The 24,264-nt window shown below is 34.7% G+C and overlaps 2 protein-coding genes across 4 annotated transcripts; both read left to right on the forward strand.

Annotated features, from left to right (window-relative positions):
* Positions 1 to 221: 221 nt before the first annotated feature.
* Positions 222 to 17,407, forward strand: LOC102626322 (TATA-binding protein-associated factor BTAF1). Of its 2 annotated transcripts, XM_015532130.3 has the most exons (29): positions 222 to 358; positions 539 to 688; positions 863 to 957; positions 2,291 to 2,508; positions 2,629 to 2,683; positions 2,795 to 2,876; positions 4,691 to 5,028; positions 5,232 to 5,334; positions 5,421 to 6,027; positions 6,139 to 6,271; positions 6,380 to 6,448; positions 6,682 to 6,893; positions 7,347 to 7,578; positions 8,159 to 8,332; positions 9,352 to 9,756; positions 9,839 to 10,282; positions 10,778 to 10,897; positions 10,980 to 11,447; positions 11,848 to 12,386; positions 13,207 to 13,699; positions 13,777 to 13,845; positions 14,009 to 14,113; positions 14,213 to 14,443; positions 14,526 to 14,789; positions 14,880 to 14,929; positions 15,423 to 15,532; positions 15,601 to 15,683; positions 16,466 to 16,678; positions 16,890 to 17,407. In XM_015532130.3, exons 2-29 carry the CDS (start codon positions 640 to 642, stop codon positions 17,052 to 17,054), a joined length of 6,126 nt encoding a protein of 2,041 aa, XP_015387616.1. In that variant the 5' UTR covers positions 222 to 358; positions 539 to 639; the 3' UTR covers positions 17,055 to 17,407. The 2 variants fall into 2 exon arrangements, with proteins under 2 accessions (XP_015387616.1, XP_024956230.1); XM_025100462.2 differs by lacking the exons at positions 222 to 358; positions 539 to 688; positions 863 to 957; ... (1 more) ...; positions 2,629 to 2,683; positions 2,795 to 2,876 and having other exon boundaries at positions 4,879 to 5,028; positions 5,236 to 5,334.
* Positions 17,408 to 20,405: 2,998 nt separating this feature from the next.
* Positions 20,406 to 23,310, forward strand: LOC102626031 (stearoyl-[acyl-carrier-protein] 9-desaturase 5, chloroplastic-like). 2 transcript variants are annotated; one of them, XM_006484699.4, is made up of 3 exons: positions 20,406 to 20,785; positions 21,755 to 22,214; positions 22,613 to 23,310. In XM_006484699.4, exons 1-3 carry the CDS (start codon positions 20,646 to 20,648, stop codon positions 23,180 to 23,182), a joined length of 1,170 nt encoding a protein of 389 aa, XP_006484762.1. In that variant the 5' UTR covers positions 20,406 to 20,645; the 3' UTR covers positions 23,183 to 23,310. The 2 variants fall into 2 exon arrangements, with proteins under 2 accessions (XP_006484762.1, XP_024957397.1); XM_025101629.2 differs by having other exon boundaries at positions 20,645 to 20,785; positions 21,700 to 22,214.
* Positions 23,311 to 24,264: the final 954 nt, after the last annotated feature.

Below are 24,264 nucleotides of genomic sequence, written 5' to 3' on the forward strand. Positions count from 1 at the left end.
TTGTGTAAATAGATCTTTCGAGATTTTAACATAAACAAATTGGACCCCGTACGTAATTAATATAAATATTGAGGATATGAACTGATATTCAGAAGCAAAGATGGATGGGGTGAAATGAAAAATTGCAAGGTAAGAAATTAAAAAGTCTACCTTATCTAGCATAAATGTAAAATATGTAAACTCTCAGGACCTTAATGCAATATCAACAAATACTAAATCTATATTAGTATTTTTAATATTTATATATTATCACGTAGGAAGAGAAGGGTTTCCGTTCTTCATCGACGACCAGAACGAAAAACATCGTCATCCGTCATCCGAAACGCAAAAGGTCACCGCCGTTTCGCGCTCTTCTAAGGTAACCCTAGCTTATTTTCTTTTTAATTTTCAACATTATCCCAGAATACATACACAAACTTAAAAAAAAAAAAGGAAGAAAACATTTTTCGGTTTTGTTTTTAGAAACGTTGAGAACAATTGACATTATGAATATCGAAACTAATTCTCGAAAATTTTGTTGGTTTGATGATTTTCACAGTGTTATTGATAGTCGCTGAGGCGAGGTGATGGATTGAATGATAGACGAGGATGCAGAATTAGTCACAAGAAGCTCGTTTTGGTATTGTCTTTGTTAATGTTATGGCTCAGCAATCGTCACGTCTCAATCGTTTGCTCACTTTATTGGACAGTATCCTTCTTTTATTTTTTTAAGTTTAATTATTGCTCTTATGATTTTGAATTATTGGATCTGCAGTATAATTGCACAATTGCTAGTTCCCACTGTTTTGAACTTATGTCTACGTCAATGTATTGTGAAATGGGTGATTGAGAATAAGTTTTCATTAACCAAAATTTTAATTAGCTGGCTCAACGCAAGCAACCAGGTTTACAGCCGCGCGGCAGATTGGGGAGATTGCTAAAACACATCCCCAAGACTTGAATTCATTACTGAGGAAGGTATGTGATTGGTACTAGAATTTATGTGTGTCATTTTGTTTAATTTTTTGTTTCTTGGTATGTTGTTATTTCGTTCAGTACCATTTGGGTTTTCTTTTCTATGATTTTTGGATCATTCGGAAAAATGGTGCACCGTCTCTTTGTTGTTTTGAACTTCTGTAAGTTGCATCTCCTATGCTGACAATAGTACTTGCCATTAGTCAACATTTAGTCTCTTCATGCTCGCTACAATGATTAAGCAATATGAATGATGAGAAGTGACGAGATGTTGATTTTTTTTTCCCCATTTGTTTGAAGTTGGATACTATTATTGATATGAGTGCGTACAAGTCTTCTTTTTAATGAAAAAACAGAGTATGGCACACAGCATGTGAAGTGTATTAGAGTAAGATCTGATCCTACGGGAGCATGGGCTGACCTAATAACTAGAGAAAAGTCAGATTCCAGTAGGTTGTGGTTCCTTTCTGTGTATTTTGTTTTGAAAACCTTGGGAAATGACATCCTGTGATAAATATTATATTAACGTAAATGAATCTAATGGGTTTCTGTCAAGAACCTAGAGTATATCACTCTTGTCTTAATGTTTTCCCTGGTCTAAAGTGTGATATGTGCCAGGAATGGGGCCAGTTTCTGTTCTAACCTTGTGAATTCCCCTATTATCTTCAATAATTGTTATACTGATGGAATAGGGAATTCTTTGTGTTAGACACATTTCAGTGGAATTTTATGACGTTTCATGCTTTTTCAATAGTAACTCCATAGAAATCTAGAGAAATCTAGGCAGACTTAACTCTTTCTTTATGAAGTGGCTGGGTGGTAACTTTGACAGATGGAAGTGTAGTTCGTTTGGGGTGGGATTGTGGAGTGAACTTAACTTGAGATGTCAGATTATTTAGAACTTTCTAAATTTCCTCTCAAAAAAATTAATTCAATAATCATTTAGAGGTCATTTTCAAGTTGGGCTGAGATTTCAGAGTACAGCTCTTCTGATCATCTATTAGTCTTGAGTCTTATAACAACCACTGTTACCTGCTGTTTGCCATTTCCCATTAGAATTATTCTCTACTTGTCAAACCTGTGATTGGTCTATAAACTGCTGCTCTAGCCGTAGGCTTTCTTTCTAGTCTATCAGCTTTAGGGTTTTTGTTTTCCTATTGAAAACTGTTACTAGCAGATTGCTAGTTGTTAATATAATTATTCTAGGTTTGTCAAACTTGTGACCTTTTTTTAACTCATTTCTTTGGCAATCATTGATGCAATAACCTCTGTATTGCTGCCATACAGGATTTATTATCATTATTTCATCTATTGAATTCTATATATTTGAATATAGGTATCACAATATCTTCGGAGTAAAAGTTGGGATACGAGGGTAGCTGCTGCTCATGCTATTGGGGCAATTGCTCAGAATGTTAAGCTCACAACTTTGAAGGAATTATTTTCTTGTGTGGAAACAAAGATGTCTGAAGTTGGGATATCTGGTATTGTGGAGGACATGGTGGCATGGCCTAATTTTCATTCTAAAATTGTAGCAAGTGTTTCATTTACAAGGTTGTCAATGTTTTTCACTGCTTTAACTTTTTTCTTTTAAGCATACCTGTATTTGAACAATATGTTTTCGTTTGAATAAACCAAATGTAAATCGGTTTTTGCCCTTTTGAATTATAACAGCTTTGACCTCAACAAGGTTTTAGAGTTTGGTGCTTTGTTAGCATCTGGAGGACAGGTGATCCATCTTCCATCTGTTGTTCTTGCAATCTGATTATTTTTGGATTGATTTTTGGAAATTACACTAAAGCACGTGTAAATTCAAATTCTCATATCAGTTCTCATGCAGGAGTATGATATTGCAATTGATAATTCCAAGAATCCGAGGGAACGGTTGGCTCGGCAGAAGCAAAATCTTAAACGTCGTTTGGGTTAGTAAATTCGTACTTCAATTGGTTTTTCATAGGTCAATACTGCATGTTTTGATGCTGGGTTTATTAATTGGTATAGAAGGGGCTGGCATCTTAGATGTTTATTGAGTTGCAAAAGGGTGTGTGTGTGTTTTTTTGGGTTAGAAATTCATGTTTTATCCTTACCTCCTCCAGCGCTTGAATGGGTTGGCCAGCCAAATTTCAAAATTTTCACTGATACTTTTTATTTTTGGGGGGGGGGAGGGGTTCGAGGGGCTTGGAGGGAGGAATTGGTAGAGAACATTGTGCTTGGATCTTTTGGCTTTTGTAACTTGGAGTGATGTGAAAGGTGTACTAAGTTTAATTTGAGGATACACTTTGCTGTTGTGGGGTTTAATATAGCTCTTCATGGCCTAACATTGCAGTGTTCTACTTTGTAAACTTGGCATGCAACAGATTTTGTGAGTTCTAATTTGAGGATTTTTTTTTTTTGCTAAGAAAAAAAGATTAAATATAACTATAAGAAATATGTACAAGGATTAGGAGGATTACAAATCCACAAAAAAGGACGAGAAGTCCCAATATAAACAGAACACTTAGAAACTGCAAAGATAAAATATCCCAAAACCCAAAAACACTAGCTCACTAAGAGTGCATCCCTGTTAAGATATAGAAGCTTCCCAATTAAGCAAAATAAAAAAGAAAGAGATGTCTTTGAATTCAGTAGTTATAGATGCCCAGAGGGAAGCCCAGAACTTGACGAGTTCTAATTTGAGGATTAGCATAGCTCTTTGAAAGATATGGTCTAATGTGTTTCTTGTTTGCACCTAGGTAGGCAAAGGCATTTTAGCTCTATACCTGGTGGATCTTTATTGGCCACTGATAAGGTTCTGCTATTATACTAGCCTTAATTTTGTAGAAGTAAAGCTCACATTGGTGATTTTATTTGGTCTGGCCAAGGATCAGGTGATTTTCATTTTCAAACAATGGGCCACAACTTATCAGTATGGGCAATCTGGCTGTTAAAGCTGGGCTGCCATCTTTATAGTATCTCTTAGTAAAAAACACACTCTTGTTATTCATTATGTCATAGGAGTTGGTGGTTCATAGATGTGTTTTATTTCCATGCAAGAGATCCTGGGGTCTTCTCTTGTCTTAATCTTTTCCTCTGCTTTCTTTCATCACTGATGCCCTAAGTTGGTGCATATCAACCAGTTAAATGAAGTAAGCTTGTGAGTGGAATGGACCGTCGGCTTATTTTCCCTTTGTAAGTTATATAGAAGCAGAGCCTTTTTGGCTTTGAAATGCTGTGACTTTTAATCCTAAGCAGGTATGAGATAGAATCAGTGGCTGTCAAGTAAAAAGTCTTATCTTATTCTCTAGCTGTCAGCTATTAATGGGCTTTATCTAACACTATAGTAGCTGTGTTAGAAAAAATAAAAAATTCAATTTGAAGTGAAACAACTATGTATGGCTCGTAGTACTTTGAAGAAGTTTGCTATTAATGCCTGCTAGTTTAAGGAAAAAATGAGTTGTTATGTAGCATATAGCAAGCCAAGGAGTTAAGTGGCTTAGCGAGTGGTGATCTTTTAAAATAAGTAATGAATACTAGTCTTTGTTATGATAAAATGAAGTATCTTTATCTTTTAGCTTGTTAGTATCTCGTTATAAGATTCAGGTTGCCCCTTTTTTTTTAACAATACATTTGTAGAAATGGTGTATTTTCTTTGCATTCAGTATTCACTTTTATGTAGTTTCCTTTTGCCCTTTTTGGATGTAATATTTGATACTGGCGGTATATATACAATATGTAATAACATGATTTCTTTTCACAGGTTTGGATGTCTGTGAGCAGTTTGTGGATTTAAATGATATGATCAAAGATGAAGATCTTATTGTTCACAAATTAAATTCCCATGGAAATGGGTTTGACCGTAGATTTTACACTTCTGCATCTGCACATAATATCCAACGGCTAGTTTCAAGTATGGTTCCAAGTGTCATTTCTAAGAGGCCAAGTGCTAGAGAATTGAATATGTTAAAGAGAAAAGCAAAAATAAGTTCAAAAGACCAATCAAAAAGCTGGTCTGAGGATGGAGATATGGAGGTCCCCCATGCTCAAAATGTGACAACACCAAAGGGATCATGTGGGGATCCATTCAATTCCAATAAGGTATTATAATTTTCTTCCTTTTCTTTTCAATAATACGGTGCATAATTCTGATTTTTGCTTTGCATTTAAACACCAAGATCTATATGTGCGCATACTTCTGATGAGCGTGTTCGTATAAACCCTTGCTAATGAATGTGTAGTGTACTTTTTCCCATTTACTTTTCTTATATTTAAGTATTTGGCCCAATATCATTATGATTCAGGCAGATGCTGTTCTTGATGAGGACAGCTCAGAGCATGAGGGAGATGGGCTTTGGCCTTTCCGTAGTTTTGTTGAGCAACTCATCCTTGATATGTTTGATCCTGGTAAGTTTTCAATGCATTTGGTTAGGTTTAGAACCTTCTTTTTGGGTTTTCATCCAATTGATAATCCTGTGAATATTTATTTCCAGTTTGGGAGGTTCGCCATGGGAGCGTTATGGCTTTAAGAGAAATTTTAACCCATCATGGTGCTTCTGCTGGAGTGTTTATGCCTGAGTTGGGTCCAGATGGAGCACTAAATGTTGAATTTAAAGACAAAGACTCAATTACAATGAAGAGAGAGAGAGAAATTGATTTGAATGTGCAAGTTCCAGCTGATGAGCCAGAGCCCCTTCTAAAAAAGATGAAGTTTGAAGATGCACCCCCTCCCTTGATGGATACGATGGTGTCTCCTGTGAATTGTGATGGCTGTAATATCAGCATAAAGGTTGACGATAGTGGTTGCAATCTACCTGCAGGGTCAGTCAATGGGCAACTTGATCTTAGTTCTGTTAAGGTGGAGCCAGAATCTAATCTTGATGGTTTATCCCATCCATCCAAAGAAGCTATTGACATATTAGAGCCAAGGGGACAATCTGGGGAGAAGGGGGACTTTCTAAATTCTGAAACCCTGAAAAATCTTCCTGAAAACAGTGAGCTTATGAACTGGTTGAAACTAGCTAGGCATTCTTGGCAGAAAAACTGTGAATTTCTTCAAGATTGTGCAATTCGTTTCTTATGTATATTATCACTGGACCGGTACGGCTCTACGTATTCTTTTCAAGTCCATTTCCTTCTTAATTTATAATGATCAGCAATCCTCCTCATTTCTGTATCCTTATTTTTGACAGTGTAATTTTTGTCTTGCAGTTTTGGAGATTATGTATCTGATCAGGTCGTTGCTCCTGTAAGGGAAACCTGTGCCCAAGCTTTAGGTGCTGCTTTTAAGTATATGCATCCTTCCTTAGTTTATGAGACATTGTATATCTTGTTGCAAATGCAGGTAAATGTCCTGTAAGTACATTCTATTAGTCCACTTCTGAGACACTTGGTTCACTGTATTCTACTTGCTGCTTGGTGACTATATGCTCTGTAATTTATTTGTGTTCAGCGTAGACCAGAATGGGAAATTCGTCATGGTAGCCTTTTGGGCATCAAGTACTTGGTTGCTGTGCGACAGGTAAAACTTTGTTGGTTAAATCTACCTGGTCTTTATTGTAGAAAATTATTTTTTCTTTTTGGTTCATGATATGTACCAATTTGGAAACATTCTTTGGTTTTTTCCCCCTTAAACCTTATGCATCTTTGGCCTGAAAGCTTTTGCCTTTACGTTGTATGCCTTGCATTCAAGTTGCAGGTCTATTATAAGGTTTCTATTTTTGCTAATGTATGTGGTTCTTTTGTTGACACTAGGAGATGCTGCATGGTCTACTAGGCTATGTTCTGCCTGCATGTAGAGCTGGGTTGGAGGACCCTGATGATGATGTTCGAGCAGTGGCTGCAGATGCTTTAATACCCACTGCAGCTGCTATCGTTGCTTTAGATGGTCAAACATTGCATTCAATTGTTATGCTACTTTGGGATATATTGCTCGATTTGGATGATCTAAGCCCGTCCACTAGTAGGTATACATGCTGGAATCGTTTTGATTCTTTCTTTCTTTTGTTCTCTATTTTTTTGAGGGGTATGTGGAAGGGGCAAATTGAGGGAGAATGATGTCCCATATTAGAAATATGCTAATTATCTATTAATTTTTTTCCTGTGGCATTCTTTGAATATTGGCATTTCTTTTCTCTGTTTTTGGTTGGTGGCCTGGCTCTTATTGCCTCGTTTGCTCTCCATTTATGAATGAGCTTTATTATAACTATCCCACTTCTTGCTTTGAGTGTGGATTTTAGCATAGATGATAAAACTGCAATGTTAAGTTTTTGATGACAGCTTTAATCAGTACTTTTTGATTTTTCTCAAAAAGAGGGAAAAAAATTATTCTTGTAATTAGGCAGCACTCTGAATTTATGGTAGTTTAAATTGATGAAGAGTGAAGTAGACTTTTCTGAAAGGCTCTGATACATTTGCAGTGTGATGAATCTGTTGGCGGAAATCTACTCGCAGGAAGAGATGATTCCTAAAATGGTTGGGGCTACATCTAAACAGGAATTTGATCTAAATGAAGTAGTTCGTGCTGATGATGTTGGAGAAGGAAGAGATTTTCAGGCAAATCCTTACATGTTATCAATGCTGGCCCCTCGATTATGGCCATTTATGAGGCATAGCATAACATCAGTCCGCCATTCAGCTATTCGTACTTTGGTACATAGTTTCTCCCATGCGTTTGATTTTTTTCCTTTTACAAATATTGATTTCCAGTCATGTACTATAATATTAATCTAATAAATGCCTTTTCAACTGATGGGCAAAGTGAAGTTGAGAGATTCCTTCATTCATTCAGTAGAGATTGAAGATGTCCGTTTATTCTTCATTTTGCTTAACTAAGAGGTGGCTATAACCTGAAAGTTTGGAGTCCGACAGCTCTATAGATTTTTGGATTTTTTTTTCCTGGTAGTTTTTGCTAACTTGAGATTTTCAATGGTGGGTGTTTCGAGTTTTTCTCTTTGGGACTTCTTGTTCTTGTCTTTATGAGATTTTATCCCCTTCCTTTTGGTATATTTTTCTGATAGTTTACATATTTATCTATTGTTTCTTAGCCCCAAAAAAGGAAAAAGAAAATCTAATATGTGCACTTTTTTAAATTAGAAGTCGAAGAAATGTGCAAGCTGCTGCTTTTTCAGTTAGTTCTTTTTTGTTTACATGTTTTCTATTTGCGGTATTGCACTGCTTTTGATTCTGTTAATTGGAGTTGATTGTGTTAACTGGAGAATTTTATCTGCAGGAGCGACTTCTTGAAGCTGGTTACAAAAGGATGATTGCGGAGTCCTCAGGTGGTTCTTTTTGGCCATCTTTTATTTTGGGTGATACTCTTAGGATTGTTTTTCAGAATCTGCTGCTGGAATCAAATGAAGAAATTCTGCAGTGTTCAGATAGAGTTTGGAGACTGCTTGTTCAGGTGTTTAATCTGATAAGAGTGCATGCATTTAGTTGATTTCACAATTTTTTTGTTATCTCTTTTGTTCATATATATATATATATATATATATATATATATATTTTATTTCCCCCAATCCTTTATGGGCACATTTGGTGCATGGGATATAGTTTGGGATTGGATTTTCAAATTTTAAACCAATCCTATGTTTGGTGCAAAAAAGAATTGAGTTGAGATAGCTTATCCTAGACCCACACTTTTATAAGGTAAAGACATTTTTATTTTTTTCTATACTGTTGGGACCCTTTTTGGTAGGACTTATGAGATCTAGGGAAGCTGGAGGTCAAGGGTTCAAGTCCAAGGGGATACGTTTAATTTGGGGTGGTATGAAGTGCAGTGTTAACTACAAAAGAAGAAAAGGTTGATTGTTGTACCACAGAAATTCAAATTCTGTCTTGCATGTAATCACTGCAATCTTTGTAGATCATCGACAATCTGGAGTTAGAAGCGAAAGAATGAAACAAGACAGAAAATAAATAAGTTTTTTTCCCATTGAATTGACACACATTAATATCTTTAAAGACCTAGTGTGACATGGAAAAAGCAGTCCAGTTTCATGGTTGAGTGGCAGAGGTAAAAAAGGAGATGACATGAAGTGTTGACTGTATCATTAAGTTTAGACATAAACCTTAAATAAGAGTGCAAAACTTTCACAAATAGGTTTGCTTTCTGTATTGATGCAATTTGCTAGGGGTAAAAATAATTTTATTTTGATTATAGAGTTGGATACATCAGTTATCGAGTTGTGTCCATTTTAAAATACACACACAATATATATAGAGGAAGTAGAGTTGTGTCCATTACAAAAAGTTATCAAGTTATCAAGTTGTGTTAAAACCAATTACTTAAAATCAAGTAGTTTTGCTATTTCACAAACTACCTTTTCTGTATTCTGTGCAGGAAATTTCCATAATCTCTATTTCCGTATACCTATTCTTTACTTATTCACTCTAATGCTTTGTTTATTAATCAATGGCCAGAGCCCTGTCGAGGACTTGGAAGCTGCTGGTGGTAAATTTATGTCTTCCTGGATAGAACTTGCTACAACACCTTTTGGTTCATCATTAGATGCTACAAAAATGTTTTGGCCTGTAGCTCTTCCTCGAAAAAGTCATTTTAAAGCAGCAGCAAAAATGAGAGCTGTGAAGCTTGAAAATGATTCGTCTGGAAGTGTTGATCTTCCACAGGAAAGAAATGGAGATACTTCGACAAACTCAGTTAAGATAACTGTTGGTTCTGACTTGGAAATGTCGGTGACAAATACTCGAGTTGTAACTGCATCAGCATTGGGCATTTTTGCTTCTAAGTTGCATGAAGGATCTATACAGTTTGTAATTGACCCACTTTGGAATGCCCTTACCTCTTTCTCTGGGGTCCAGCGGCAGGTAGCTACTATTCTTAGTTTATAGATGTGTAATAGTGCCCTCAATCTCCTCTGTCTATTGTTTAATTGCGTCTCTTCATCAGGTGGCGGCCATGGTTTTCATTTCCTGGTTCAAAGAGATCAAAAGCGAGGAACTTCCTGGATCTGCAGCAGTTTTGCCTAATCTTCCCGGTCATCTCAAACAGTGGTTGTTGGATTTGTTAGCATGCTCTGACCCTACGTACCCCACAAAAGATTCACTTCTTCCCTATGCTGAGCTTTCAAGAACGTATGGCAAGATGCGGAATGAAGCCAGCCAATTACTTCGTGCTATGGAGACATCTGGCATGTTTACAGAAATGTTGTCAGCAAATGAAATTGATGTGGAAAGCTTGAGTGCTGATAATGCAATCAGTTTTGCATCAAAACTGCAGCTATTAGGCAGTAATAGTGATGGCAGTGAATCTTTGAGTAGGCAAATGCTTGATGATATAGAATCGATAAAACAACGAATGTTGACAACTTCTGGATATTTAAAATGTGTTCAGGTATGTTGACGTTGCAATCTTTCAGGACATGCTAAATTGCCCAAAGTTTAATTCGTATATTCTGTTATTTGAAAAGCTAAATCTCTTGCTGAATTTAGTTGCATTGTAGGTTTGCATGTTGCATTTTATTCTTTTTAGGTTGCTCTTTTGGCAGTCATTTGGATATGTGCTTTAATACTCTCCACAGGGTTTCTAAACTAGCGATGGTGCTACAATTTCCTCATGAATTTTTGTTTTAGTTTCTTTTTACTGATATTTCTCTTGAAAATGTATATAATATGGAATCCCATCATCCTACACTGTTGCAAGTGGAAACTCAATCTCAGAGCTGTCCTTTGAATTTTATTGTATTATGGTTGCATATCAGAATGAACTTCCTGGATTCACCTTGTCCATATAATCAAGTAACTAGGATGTTGGTTTGGAGCCAGTAATGGTTACTCTAATTTTAGTTTTATCTATGACGCACCGTTGTACTGCTGGAATGTTTTGCAGAGTAATTTGCATGTTACTGTCTCCGCGTTAGTTGCAGCTGCAGTTGTCTGGATGTCAGAGCTTCCTGCTCGACTAAATCCAATTATTTTACCTTTGATGGCTTCAATCAAAAGAGAGCAGGTATTATTTCTTCTAGGTCGATACTCCATTTTGATGCCACAGAAGTTCCTTTAATCTAATTTATTTTCTGTTGTTTATTCAGGAAGAAAAATTGCAGGAGAAGGCTGCTGAGGCACTTGCAGAACTTATTGCTGATTGTATAGCTCGTAAACCTAGTCCAAATGATAAATTAATCAAGAATATTTGTAGTTTGACAAGTATGGATCCTTGTGAGACACCTCAAGCTGCAGCTATGGGTTCCATGGAGATAATTGATGATCAAGATTTTCTCTCCTTTGGGAGCAGTACAGGAAAACAGAAGTCAAGGGCTCACATGCTTGCTGGTGGTGAAGATCGGTCAAGAGTTGAAGGCTTTATTAGCAGAAGAGGGTCTGAGCTTGCATTGAGGCATTTGTGTGGGAAGTTTGGTGTTTCATTATTTGATAAGCTGCCAAAACTCTGGGACTGCCTTACTGAAGTTCTTATTCCAGATGGTCCTTCAAATAAAAAGAAAATAATATTAGCCATCGAGTCTGTTAGGGATCCACAGATCTTAATAAATAATATCCAGGTTATTACTGTTCTTGACTTATCATTTATGTATTATATGTTTTCTTGTCGTGCTTTTACAATGCCTTGTAGATTTTGTCACATTATTTTTGTTAGACAGTTATTTGGTGTTAGGTGATAATACGAGTTATATATTAAGGAACCAATTTTTTTGACTGAAATGGTACAGAATGGAAGCAACTACATCTGTAATATTGCTTCTTAGGAGTTTTAATACTTGTGAATCACTTTTTTTTTTCTCTTTCTGGTCATTTGCCTTTGAATTGCACTAATTCATTTTGTTTTATTCCTTTGGTTACCATAGTTTTGGAGGATGTTTTTGATAATGTTGATGGTTAAATCTTGATCTCATTTTGGTTTTTATTTAATTTAATTAATTAATTAATTATTTTTTTGGGCAGCTTGTACGTTCCATTGCACCAATGCTAGATGAGGCATTAAAACCAAAGCTGCTTACACTTCTTCCATGCATTTTCAAATGTGTTTGTCATTCTCATGTCTCTGTTAGATTGGCTGCTTCCCGATGTATAACGTCAATGGCTAAATCAATGACCATAAATGTAATGGCAGCTGTAGTAGAAAATGCAATTCCCATGTTAGGGGATATGACCTCTGTTCATGCCAGACAAGGTGCCGGCATGCTTATTAGTTTGCTTGTTCAGGGATTGGGTGCGGAGCTTGTACCATACGCTCCTTTGTTAGTTGTTCCTCTTCTGAGGTGTATGAGTGATTGTGATCAGTCTGTTAGACAGAGCGTGACACGAAGTTTTGCATCTCTTGTACCACTACTTCCATTAGCAAGGGGTGTTTCACCACCTACTGGACTGACTGAAGGCTTATCTAGAAATGCTGAAGATGCACAGTTCTTGGAGCAGTTACTTGACAATTCCCATATCGATGACTACAAACTTGGCACTGAATTAAAAGTAACCTTGAGGAGGTAATTATTCATTCCTGTTAATGTTTATAGATTAGTGTGTTTTAGTTTTTTTCATCCGCCTTTCTTGCACAGACTTGGTCTATAGTTACGTTGTTAGATTTACATCATTTTGAAGATTCAGTTAGGGTAAATCAGTCTTTTGTGTGGTTGTTTGTTGTGGAGTTATAGTACTTTTGCTTGTAAGGAAGAAATCTAGTATTTGCAATTCTTGCCTATTGAGTTTTATTACATAATGGTCGCTAATGCTTGTGGTTTTATGAATCCTAAACATTTTAGGATGAGCAAGAGTCAAGCCTACAAATATCAATATGTTCGTGTAGATTATTAGAGTTTACTAATGGAATATTTAATTGGTTTATCATTTAAGGCATGGATGCATGGTATTCCTTTTTCACCCTTCTCTCATCTTAGTGTGCTCTTCCATTCTCCTCCTCCTCCTCCTCCTCCTCCTCCTCTCTCTCTCATTTTTTTTTTCCTGTTTGTTTTGTTCTAATGTTATACCTCTCACTGCCATTTTGACAGCAACTAATTTCTTTATAATTCTTGAGGTTTCATAATGAAAAATTTATCTTTTCACCCTAGTTATATGGCAAACCTAAATTCTCTCTTTATGTATATTTAATTGTCTTGTATCTTAGACATTTGTGCTGGTGATCAACTTTTTAACTAGGATTTAAGTCAAACTAAAAGTTACACTTTTAGATCATCGGTATAAATTGATTGCTTTTACAGTGAGCAAGCGTAGAAGAACATTTTCACCTTTTTCCTGAATGCTTGCATTTGCTTTTCACCTAGATAATGGTTTATTTGGCACTATCAGGTACCAACAGGAAGGTATAAACTGGTTGGCATTTCTGAAACGTTTCAAGCTTCATGGAATCTTATGTGATGATATGGGGCTGGGAAAGACACTCCAAGCTTCGGCGATTGTAGCATCTGACATTGCAGAGCGGCGTGCTTCAAACAGTATTGAGGAGATTCATCCATCTTTAATTATTTGCCCCTCAACACTTGTTGGACACTGGGCATTTGAAATAGAGAAGTTCATTGATGTTTCTTTAATGAGTACTCTCCAATATGTTGGTTCAGCCCAAGATCGCATTGCTCTTAGAGAACAATTTGATAAGCATAATGTCATCATTACATCATATGATGTGGTCCGTAAAGATGCCGATTATCTTGGACAATTACTTTGGAATTACTGTATTCTTGACGAAGGGCATATCATCAAGAACTCCAAGTCTAAAATTACAGTTGCAGTAAAGCAGCTGAAAGCAGCACACCGACTAATACTTAGTGGAACACCCATTCAGGTAGATTTGAATATAAGAATTCACAAGAAATTATATAATTTTAGTATGCCTAACAAGTTGTTTATACTTTCTTGCAGAATAACATCACAGATTTGTGGTCCCTTTTTGATTTTCTAATGCCAGGGTTTCTTGGAACAGAGAGACAAGTATGTGTTCTGCCCTCTGATTTTAAGTTATCTGGCATCGCATTTTGTTACAGATTTCCTTCATGTCTCGAAGTATTGAACAGTCTCAACTTTTAGGTTCTTTTTATTAATGTAATTGTCTCATTGTTGTTCAACTGTTGATTTGGTGTTGTTATATTGGCAGTTCCAAGCTACTTATGGGAAGCCACTGGTGGCGGCTAGAGATTCTAAATGTTCTGCCAAAGATGCTGAAGCTGGGGTACTTGCCATGGAAGCATTGCATAAGCAGGTAAACTTCTTCTTCTTCTTCTATATATATATATATAGAAAAAATTTCCTTCTGGAAGCAATCATATTTTCACCACTGACTGCGGTTTTTCTTTTACAGGTCATGCCGTTCCTACTCCGTCGGACAAAAGATGAAGTTCTTTCTGACCTTCCAGAAAAGATAATTCAGGACAGATACTGTGATCTGAGTGCTGTCCAATTAAAACTTTATGAAAAGTTTTCTGGTTCACAAGCAAAACAAGAAATTTCTGGCATGGTAAAAGTTGATGAGTCTGCAGATAAAGGAGAAGGGAATAATGTCTCAGCAAAAGCATCTACGCATGTTTTCCAGGTAAAGTGATTACTTGTTTTAGCTCACTCTGTGAAAGCAAATCAGTAGCTAATATGTGTCCTGTCTGTCTTTCATGTTCCAGGCACTGCAGTACTTGCTAAAACTTTGTAGTCATCCATTGCTTGTCCTTGGGGACAAGATTCCTGAATCACTTTTATGCCATTTGTCAGAACTCTTTCCAGGAAGTTCTGACATCATTTCTGAACTACATAAGCTTCATCACTCTCCCAAATTAGTTGCTCTTCAGGAGATAATGGATGAGTGTGGAATAGGCGTGGATGGTTCTAGTTCTGAAAATGCTGTTAATGTTGGGCAGCACAGAATTTTGATATTTGCTCAGCATAAAGTAATCCTTTCTTGTTCAACTTCATTTTTCATTTGTTTTATATTTTCTATATATATAATTCTATTGTACTAACAATGACATTGCATGTAGGCCTTTCTAGACATTATTGAAAGAGATTTGTTTCAGACCCATATGAAGAGGTGAGTCTCTTAATATCGATTTCAATTTGTTGTCGACCCAGAGCTTGGTTATATACATTTCTCTAATTATTATGCTCATTCTTTATTAGAAGTTAAGATAGCTTTATCATAAGTATCAAAGTGAGCAAATGCATTGCCTTGGTTACATGTGTCAGTTAAAAACACATTGCATTGGAATGTGTGTTTTTCTTGTCTTTCACCTTTTCCCTTATTTTATCAAAGTAAGGGATTCTTTATTGGAAAATTACTCTTCTAATGCATTGGAGTTCCTTTTTTTTTTTACCCCTTTTTTGTCTTTTAGTGGAGGTATTTATTTTGTTGGCACTAGGAAAATGAATTGGCTTTTTGGATTGTCGTGAACTTGTGTATTTTCATTTACTTTAATTATGCTAATATTGAGTTTTCATCTCATTTAATCAATCTGCAATGAGTACATTTAGAAAGGTTTAATATTTTTGTTGTTGCTAATGTTTTACATGTGGTCTCGTAACAGTGTAACCTACCTACGGCTAGATGGATCGGTTGAATCAGAAAGACGTTTTGATATAGTGAAGGCTTTTAATTCAGACCCTACTATTGATGCACTGCTTCTTACAACGCATGGTAGGTTTCTTCTTGTTTGCTGAGTTGGCTGGTCCTAACATGTACTGAAATTATGCCTCTCTTTGCAGTTGGTGGCCTGGGATTGAACCTGACATCTGCTGACACCCTTGTTTTCATGGAGCATGACTGGAATCCTATGCGGGACCATCAGGTAGTTAATGTTTATATTGCTGTCTTTATGTTGTTTCATTTGCATTCCGCCATGTCTTGTCTAAGCTGAGCAGAAATTTATTTAAAGTTTCAGAACTTACTATCTCCTCACAGAATTGATGATTAATTCTGAGTATTCTTGATCACAAGTGATTAAAATCTCTATTTCATTATATCTATTTTAGATTTGTAGATTCCATAAATATTTGCATGTTTTGATGTAGTGGTCTTTTACCTATTGGATGATATTAATTAAAAAAACAAATATCTAAAGCAGGCCATTCGAGGAATTTGAATTGTTATTTCAAATGTTGGTACAAATTTATATTAAAATTTCTTGACAAGTCAGCATTTTTAGCAATGGTCCATTGAAGATGATTTATTTTCATAAATCTGAAAAAGTAAACAGTGTGGCATTATTATATTAGCGAGTTTTACACAAGCATGTTCATTTAGTTTAGTTTATTCTGGTTTGACCTTTCATGACTGTAATTGTACGTTGCTTAAATATTCTATTGAGATTGTAAATGGTCAAACTCTCTCTCTCTCTCTCTCTTTCTGTGTCTCTGAGTCATTGTGTTGTCTTCAGTTTTGTCAATTATCGTCTCAGAGAAAAAGGAAATGCATATAAAACAATTTAGACCATGAAGCTGTGCTTGTTCCAGTGTTCTTTTCTCTCCCCCTTCTTGCATTTTTTTTCTTTTTTATGTATTCCATTATACTTTATTGGATTGTGCATCTAAGATCAAGCATTTTGCATCTGCTGCGGGATCAAACTTGTAGGCAATGGACAGAGCACACAGATTAGGGCAGAAAAAGGTCGTACATGTCCATCGTCTCATTATGCGCGGCACACTGGAAGAGAAAGTTATGAGCCTCCAACGGTTTAAAGTTTCTATTGCAAATACCGTAATTAATGCAGAGAATGCCAGCATGAAAACGATGAATACTGGCCAGTTGCTTGATTTATTCGCTTCTGCGGAAACGCCTAAAAAGGTACTTGCTGACAGCTGTTTCTTATGTTTTCTTTTCCATGCACTTCAGACAACTGCATGCGGTTCTATAATAATTGACGAGACAACTTAAAAAGAGTACACTGAAGAGAGTACAACTTGAGCATTTGTTTTCGATATGCGTTTCTTTCAATTTCTTAAATTTTATGGATGACGCCAACTATTATCTGGCATTTGACTGACTGACTAAGCAGGGTGGCGGGGTATCAAAGCTCTCTGATGTTGATGGAGATCCAAAATTAATGGGCACGGGAAAGGGATTGAAGGCCATTCTTGGTGGACTGGAAGAGCTATGGGATCAATCACAGTACACCGAAGAATACAACTTGAGCCAGTTTTTAGCAAAGCTCAACAGCTGAACTCGGCTGCTCGGCTGTACATATTGTATATATGATCAGGTTTAGAATCCAAAATTTTGATATTTATTAGATGTAGCCTTTCCTCTTTTTTTCCCCCCTTCTCTCCTTTTCATCCCATGGATAATTGTTTTTATTTCAGTTTTGGCGATTCTTCTTGCCCCATTTTTTGCTTTTCCTCCATTTTATCCTCCTCAGCAGTAGAGAGGATGGTTTTGGATTGCGAGAACCTGACTTCGAGGGGGGTGGAAAAAAAAAATTGACGTCTGAGTATGTGGAGGGAAAGAGAATTGTAAATTTCGGATTCTCTGTATATACACAATACAATATAATGCAAATTAGTCTCTTTTCATTTATATCATTATTTAAATTATATACATCTTTATGAAAGAAAAAAAGAAATTATTTCGCCGAATTAGTTTGTTCACACTTCACAGAAGCACTTCACTTGAAGCAGAACTGGGAATTTGCTGTTATGTGCTTATTAGAGTTGGTTCATGTCTTATTTTGGTGCTATTCACCTAATATAATAGGTCATGATAAAAAATTTCCAAAATAAAAAGTGGGTGGGTGACAATTTTTTTATTAAAAAAAAAAAAAAAACACAGTAGAACAATAGCTAGAATTGGAAACCTTTTCTTCCTTTCGTGGGATTTGGGAATTTCCGAAAATGACACGAAAAAGAAGTAAAACGTTCCCCACTGAGAATAAAATAATTGAAAAAGATAACAAAAAAAGGTACAAGAGAACCATTCTCTCTGTTATTTTTCCAGCTTCAAAGGTTTGGGGGAAAAATAAAGGCGAAAAAGTTGGTTTAGTTATTATATTTTAAGTTGAGGTAATCTTTGTATTTTTAAAAATATTTTAAAATATTTCTGTAGTTACTCTTTTATAATAATATTTATTTTTTAGATATTAATAAAAATTAAATTATTAATTTAACACTAAAAAATAAAAAAAAAATTATATATATATATATATATATATATATATATATATATATATATATATATTATTTCTCTTGGAAAACTCTTTTGACAAGTTAGTATTTTTTTTTTATTAATGTCCTAAAAAATCGGACATGCATATCTAAAAAAAAATATATTATTGTTAGAGGATAATATTGTAGAAGTAAGTTAAAATAAACAAAAAGTAACGATAGAGATATTAATAATTTAACGGTAAAAATGTTAAAGTAACCTGAAAATATAAAAATTAAATGAGTTTTTGCCCCAAAAAAAAATCATTTTCTATAATTTGCATGTTTCAGAAAAAAAAGTGTTATAATGAATGTTCATTTTTTGAGAAGAAAAATTTTACAAAAATTCGTTAACTATTAGGAATTTTGAGAATTTAATAATATGTTCATTTACGATAAACGTGTCTATTACATCTCGTATCATTTACTTGGTTATTCCACATATATCCTTTAAAATTAAAAAAAAAAAAAATTAGAGGAGTTGGTATCATGGCATGCCTGTCTCACCTACACCAAAGACTTATTATTGTTGTTCGGACAAAAAGACTTTATTAGTTATTTATTTATAGAAAAATTATGAGTCAGGCTCTTGGGGCCTGGCATACACGTACAACAAGATCATCATCAAAGATCACGATGGACCCACTGTTTTAAGGTAGTGTTTATTTTTTGGATTGAATTAAAAATTTTGAGAAGTGAGAATCTTAAGATTGAGAGTGTGGAGTGGGAGTGGGAGTAGGTTGTTTACTTACACTGGAATGGAAGCATGGATTAGAGATCAGAATCTAATTTATGTGTTTACTTTGTCTTAAATTGAGAGTAAATAGTTTCAAATTATAATTTTATCCTTATTTAAAGAATTATAATTTTTAATTATAAAACTAATAAAAAATATATTTAATGAATAATATTTATTTTATTATATTTGTAAATTTATTATAATTATTAATATTCTTAATTATGAACAATAAATTATTAATTTTAATACAAAATGAAACCTTATTTTATTTTATTTAATATAATTATATTAAATTTATTATTATATAAAATAATAATATAATATTATTTAGTACAAAATTAATATTTTCTTAGAATAAACTATTTATTATTATTAATATTAAATAAATATAGTACTATTATTTTTAAAATAAATATAATAATATTATATTTATTAATTCTCTATTAATATAATAATATTATTTTAAAATAATTTTAACTTAAAATCAATACAAATTATTATTTAGTTAAATATAATATTATTATTCAAATAAATATAATAATATTATTCAAATAAATATAATAATATTTATTTTATTTTATTAATTATAAAATATTAAATTAAATTAAATTAAATGATAAAAAAGGGAGAGGTGAGAGTAGATTCCTACTCTCACCTCTCTTAATGAGAGTCCCACTCTCATTTCCCACTCCATTCCTATTTAGAAGAAGTAAATACTGAAGTGAGAAAAATCCACACTTCTCACTCTCACTCTAGCAAGTAAACACAAAATAAAAAGAATCAAAATAATTTGCTCAAGGACTAACTTCCTTGCGTTGTCATTTTGTACACACGATCGTGAAAATTGCTTAACAACTGTTCAGCTCTCGGGAGTCGGGAGCTTGTTCTTTAGCCCATCAATTGCTCTGTCAGAAACTTCAATGGGATCGGTTGAATTCCGATTTCACAAAATCTTCATTGAAAAGATTCAGATTGCACGCAATCAGTACATTTTGAACCCGTTTTGAACCACATTGGGAAAAAGGGGTTGCTCGGTCGATTGATCCAAAAAAGATTAGCAGAAACATTTGATTTGGAATAATAAAATCTCCCTTTTGTCCCTGCTTGTTGCTTAAGCTTAAGCTTATGCTTATGCTTATGCTTATCTCATAGGTGATAAAATCAATCCCTTATCCCAATCATAGTGTTCCAGTTATTTTCAGGATCAGATGCTGCTACAGAGGCCTCTTCATCTCTAATTATAAAAAGCCGCTCTACAAAAAAACTCCAACCCAATTCTTATAAACAAGGATATGTTCATAATTTTACTATGAGTAAAATGAACAAGTCAATATATTGACTTGTATGTTAGAAGGAAACAATGGCAATTGCAAGTTGAAAATGAATTTTCTGTTAACATTAACGGAATTAGTTAATAAATTAAGATTTAAATGTCTTTTTCAAAAAGTCGTGGAGTTTTTTTTTTTTTTTTTCTAAATTTTGGGGGTGTATCAAGATTTTTTCCCTTTATTTATTACACGATTTACACACTTCGTACACATGGCATAACCCTTTGATTATTTAAAAGGAAAAAGCAAGTTTATTAATAATATCTTAAGTTGATTAAAGACAAACAATTATAAGACTTCAGTTGAATTTGATGCACATAAATCCATTAAGAGTAACAGCAGCCAGTCGAATGAAAAGAAAACAGACAGACAGATACAACACAGAGAGACTGAGAAAAGATGGGGAAAAAAACAGTGAAAAACAGTGAGAGTGTGTGCTTGATCATATCTATTTGTATATAGGTGTTGTCCAGGTCTGAGGCGGATACACGAAGAAAAAGAAAGTTTCGGGAAAATCATAAGTTGGGGGGGAAAAAAAAAGAGAGAGAATGGCTCTGCACCTAAACACACTCTCCTTGTTCGTAGTATCCAAAAAGCTCCCTTATTCTCAATCTCACGGAAGGAGCATCACCAGAATCAGATCATCTCGTCCAGCGTTGATGTGCTCTACTCTTGCTGCCAAGACTAGGTAAGCTTATATATTTATTTATTTTTAATTATTATTATGATTATCATCATCATTTTTGTACATAGAACAAGCGTGCATTTGGGACTGATGTACGGTAACTGGATTGCTAAAGCCTAGCTGATAAGGTGTTTGGTTATGGCTTTTACTCCATATTAAAAAATTAATTTACCGAATACCATCAACTCCTACTCTAAAGTGATGGCTTTTATTTCACAGCAATTGCATTTTAAAGTTACAATACCTTACTACTACCAAACGCACCACAAGTTGCTTTCTGCTTACATTGAAATTTGTTTGCATAAATACAGGCTGTGAAGTGATCAGTTAATAATTTTGCACCACAATTTACGAACTGATGTTGCATGCTGTGTGATTCAATTAGAACAAAACTGAGATACTATGATTCTGATTTTCTAATTTGGTCATGTTGACGTGCTTGGAGCGATTGGAGCTCTTTCAGCATGCGCCAACAATTGATTCACATGAAACTAAAACACACCCAAGCTACGTGGTGTTGTGTGCGCTCACAAGTCACGCATATTGACTAGATAATCGAAGGACCAACGAAAAGTATGGCCTAAAAAATAGATTTTGCCATCAAGATTGCGCATGATAAAACAATTCATATTAGTGCGTTGAATAAAAATTAAACAAACTGAAAGAGGCCAAAAAATGATGGCTCTGAGTCTGAAAACAGTCTACTTTATGTCCCAGCAGCTACATTCTCAGTCCCACTGCATCACATCTCCTAAACCGTGTAAGCCTTGTTAATTTTTTCAGTTAAATTTGGTATCATATATGGTATTTAATCGATTAATCTAGGGTCATATTGTATATAGAGTATTTCCAGGCAAGATCTCAGTTTGCTTAGTTGGGTTCACTTACACTCAGTCTTCCTTTGTGTTGACTAATAGGAAATTAAAGTTGTGAACTCAAAATGATTCTTCAATTGGTGATCATCATTCACAGGGACGTCGTGACGCATTCCATGGCACCAGAAAAGGTTGAAATATTCAGATCATTGGAGACTTGGGCTGAGCAGAACGTTTTGATTCACCTGAAACCCGTCGACAAAAGTTGGCAGCCAACCGATTTTCTGCCGGAATCTGAAACATCAGAAGGATTCTATGAACAGGTCAAGGAGCTGAGAGAAAGATGCAAGCAACTCCCTGCTGAACATTTCGTTGCGCTGGTTGGGGAAATGATCACAGAAGAAGCTCTGCCAACTTACCAAACGATGCTCAACACTCTAGATGGTGTTAGGGATGAGACTGGTGCAAGCCTCACTTCTTGGGCAACCTGGATTAGGGCTTGGACGGCTGAAGAAAACAGACATGGTGACCTTCTCAATAAGTATCTTTACCTCTCTGGCCGTGTAGACATGAAGCAAATTGAGAAGTCTATTCAGTATCTTATCCGCTCAGGAATGGTAACATCTATCAATCTTTCTTTACTTCCTTAGTACCTTACTCTTAATTAAAGGGTAAATACTTCAATGAAAAATAATATGCAATCAGGATATTTTGGGCTTTTTCAAAAAAAAAAAAAACTATCTAGTTAATTGGGTTAAACTCTTCTAACTAATCGTTAAAAAAAATTATGAATTAAAAGAGAATTTTACATGTATTCATTTTGTGTAAATCCAAAATATCACTATTGTTTATATATATTTACTAAATTATTCTCTACGTTTAACTTGGCAAAATGTCAGCAATATTTTGAGTAATTTTTTTTTTAAATGACTGATCTAAAATGTAAGGACTAAAGGCGATCAAATTTACCCATATATTTTTAATTTTTCAAATGTTGAATTTTGGTGTAACCTAGGACCCTAAATTTGAAAACAATCCGTACAATGGGTTCGTCTACACATCATTCCAAGAGAGAGCAACATTCATATCACATGGCAACACAGCGAGGCTCGTCAAGAAGCACGGGGACATGAAGCTGGCACAAATATGTGGCACCATTGCCTCCGATGAGAAACGCCATGAAACTGCCTACACAAAGATTGTTGAAAAGCTCTTTGAAATCGACCCGGACGACACCATCTTAGCTTTAGCAGGCATGATGAAGAAAAGGTTCAGAATGCCGGGACATTTTATGTATGATGGGCAAGATGATAAGATTTTTGATCACTTCTCAGCTGTTACACAAAGGCTTGGAGTGTACACTGGCCATGACTATGCTGATATCTTGGAGTTTCTGATTGAGAGATGGAAAGTGGAGAAGTTGATAGGTCTCACAAGTGAAGGGCGCAAAGCTCAGGATTTTGTGTGTGGATTGCCTTTAAGGATTAGAAGAATATTGGAGAATAAAGCTCTGGTAGATACGGCTAAGAAAGGAGGCAGTGCTGTTCCTTTCGGATGGGTTTTTGGCCAAGAGATAAGGATTTAATGAAGGGCAGCTTATGGCTATATTTGATGGCTAATAAATTAATAATAGCCAAAGCTTGCTACTTTGTAACGTTAAACATTTGCATGAACACTTAACTTCAATTTTGTTTAAAGCAAGCACTTAGAGAAGCTCCTTGAGGTTGATGATTAGTTTATAATAATAGAGATAGAGGAATAGGGAGTGCCATGGAGCTAGCAATGGCTTATAAAAAAATAAAAAAAAATGAAACACCACGGTATATAAAACCAAAATTGAAGACACCCCACTTAGAATTAAGAAGAAGAGGGTTTTTTTTTTTTTTTCAATAAATTGCCGAGTGAAATAAGGACAATTCGCAATTCAATCCTTGCCCAACCACTCATATTTTCGTCTCAAAAAATATCATCTATAAGGTAAATGCATTGAATGTCTCTATCAATCACGGGGGATATAATGTCTTTAATATTTAGGGCCTTGCTAACTTACTGCTCATGTAAGTTACAGCCCTCGATAAAATACATGGGTTGTTGGCGAGTTTCATGAAGACATTGCTGTCATGTACCACTAGGTAGCCTATTTTGTTAATAATAAAAAGAAATATCTAAAATTTGAATAAATCAAACTTGAACTTAATTTGTTTGATTATTGTGAGAGGAAGACAATATTCTTAGAACCAAATAGTGTACTTTTTTAGTAACCATAACATGTGTAATTGAATTTAATATAATCACTACTTACATTAGAGTGTTTAGAATCCAATCCGATCTGTTTAATCCGTCTGATCTCTAAAAATTTTATATGTTGATTAGATTGGATTGAAAATTTAAAAATCTGCAATCAGTGAATTGGATATGGATTCACTTTTGTAAATTTGCAAAAATCAACGAATCCGCAAAAAAATAAAAAAAAAAATATTTATCTAATAAAAAAATTAAACTTGTAAATATGGCATTATACTTACTAATAAATAAATAAGTTCAAATATAATTACATTAATTGCATATTATATTTTATTCGATAATAATATAAAATAAAAATAATTAAATAAAAAATATAACTTTTTAAGTAGTTAATTTTCATGTAGTAATCTAAACAAATTAGAT

Source organism: Citrus sinensis, chromosome 4 (genome assembly GCF_022201045.2).
Source record: "Citrus sinensis cultivar Valencia sweet orange chromosome 4, DVS_A1.0, whole genome shotgun sequence".
NCBI lineage: Eukaryota > Viridiplantae > Streptophyta > Magnoliopsida > Sapindales > Rutaceae > Citrus > Citrus sinensis.

Coding starts and splice junctions, on each gene's coding strand:
- LOC102626031 (XM_006484699.4), top strand. CDS start 20,646: ATGGCTCTGCACCTAAACACACTCTCCTTGTTCGTAGTATCCAAAAAG. Junction 20,786..21,754: donor ACTCTTGCTGCCAAGACTAG/GTAAGCTTATAT, acceptor CATCATTCACAG/GGACGTCGTGACGCATTCCA. Junction 22,215..22,612: donor ATCTTATCCGCTCAGGAATG/GTAACATCTATC, acceptor GGTGTAACCTAG/GACCCTAAATTTGAAAACAA.
- LOC102626322 (XM_015532130.3), top strand. CDS start 640: ATGGCTCAGCAATCGTCACGTCTCAATCGTTTGCTCACTTTATTGGAC. Junction 6,028..6,138: donor TGTATATTATCACTGGACCG/GTACGGCTCTAC, acceptor TTTGTCTTGCAG/TTTTGGAGATTATGTATCTG. Junction 7,579..8,158: donor ATTCAGCTATTCGTACTTTG/GTACATAGTTTC, acceptor TTTTATCTGCAG/GAGCGACTTCTTGAAGCTGG.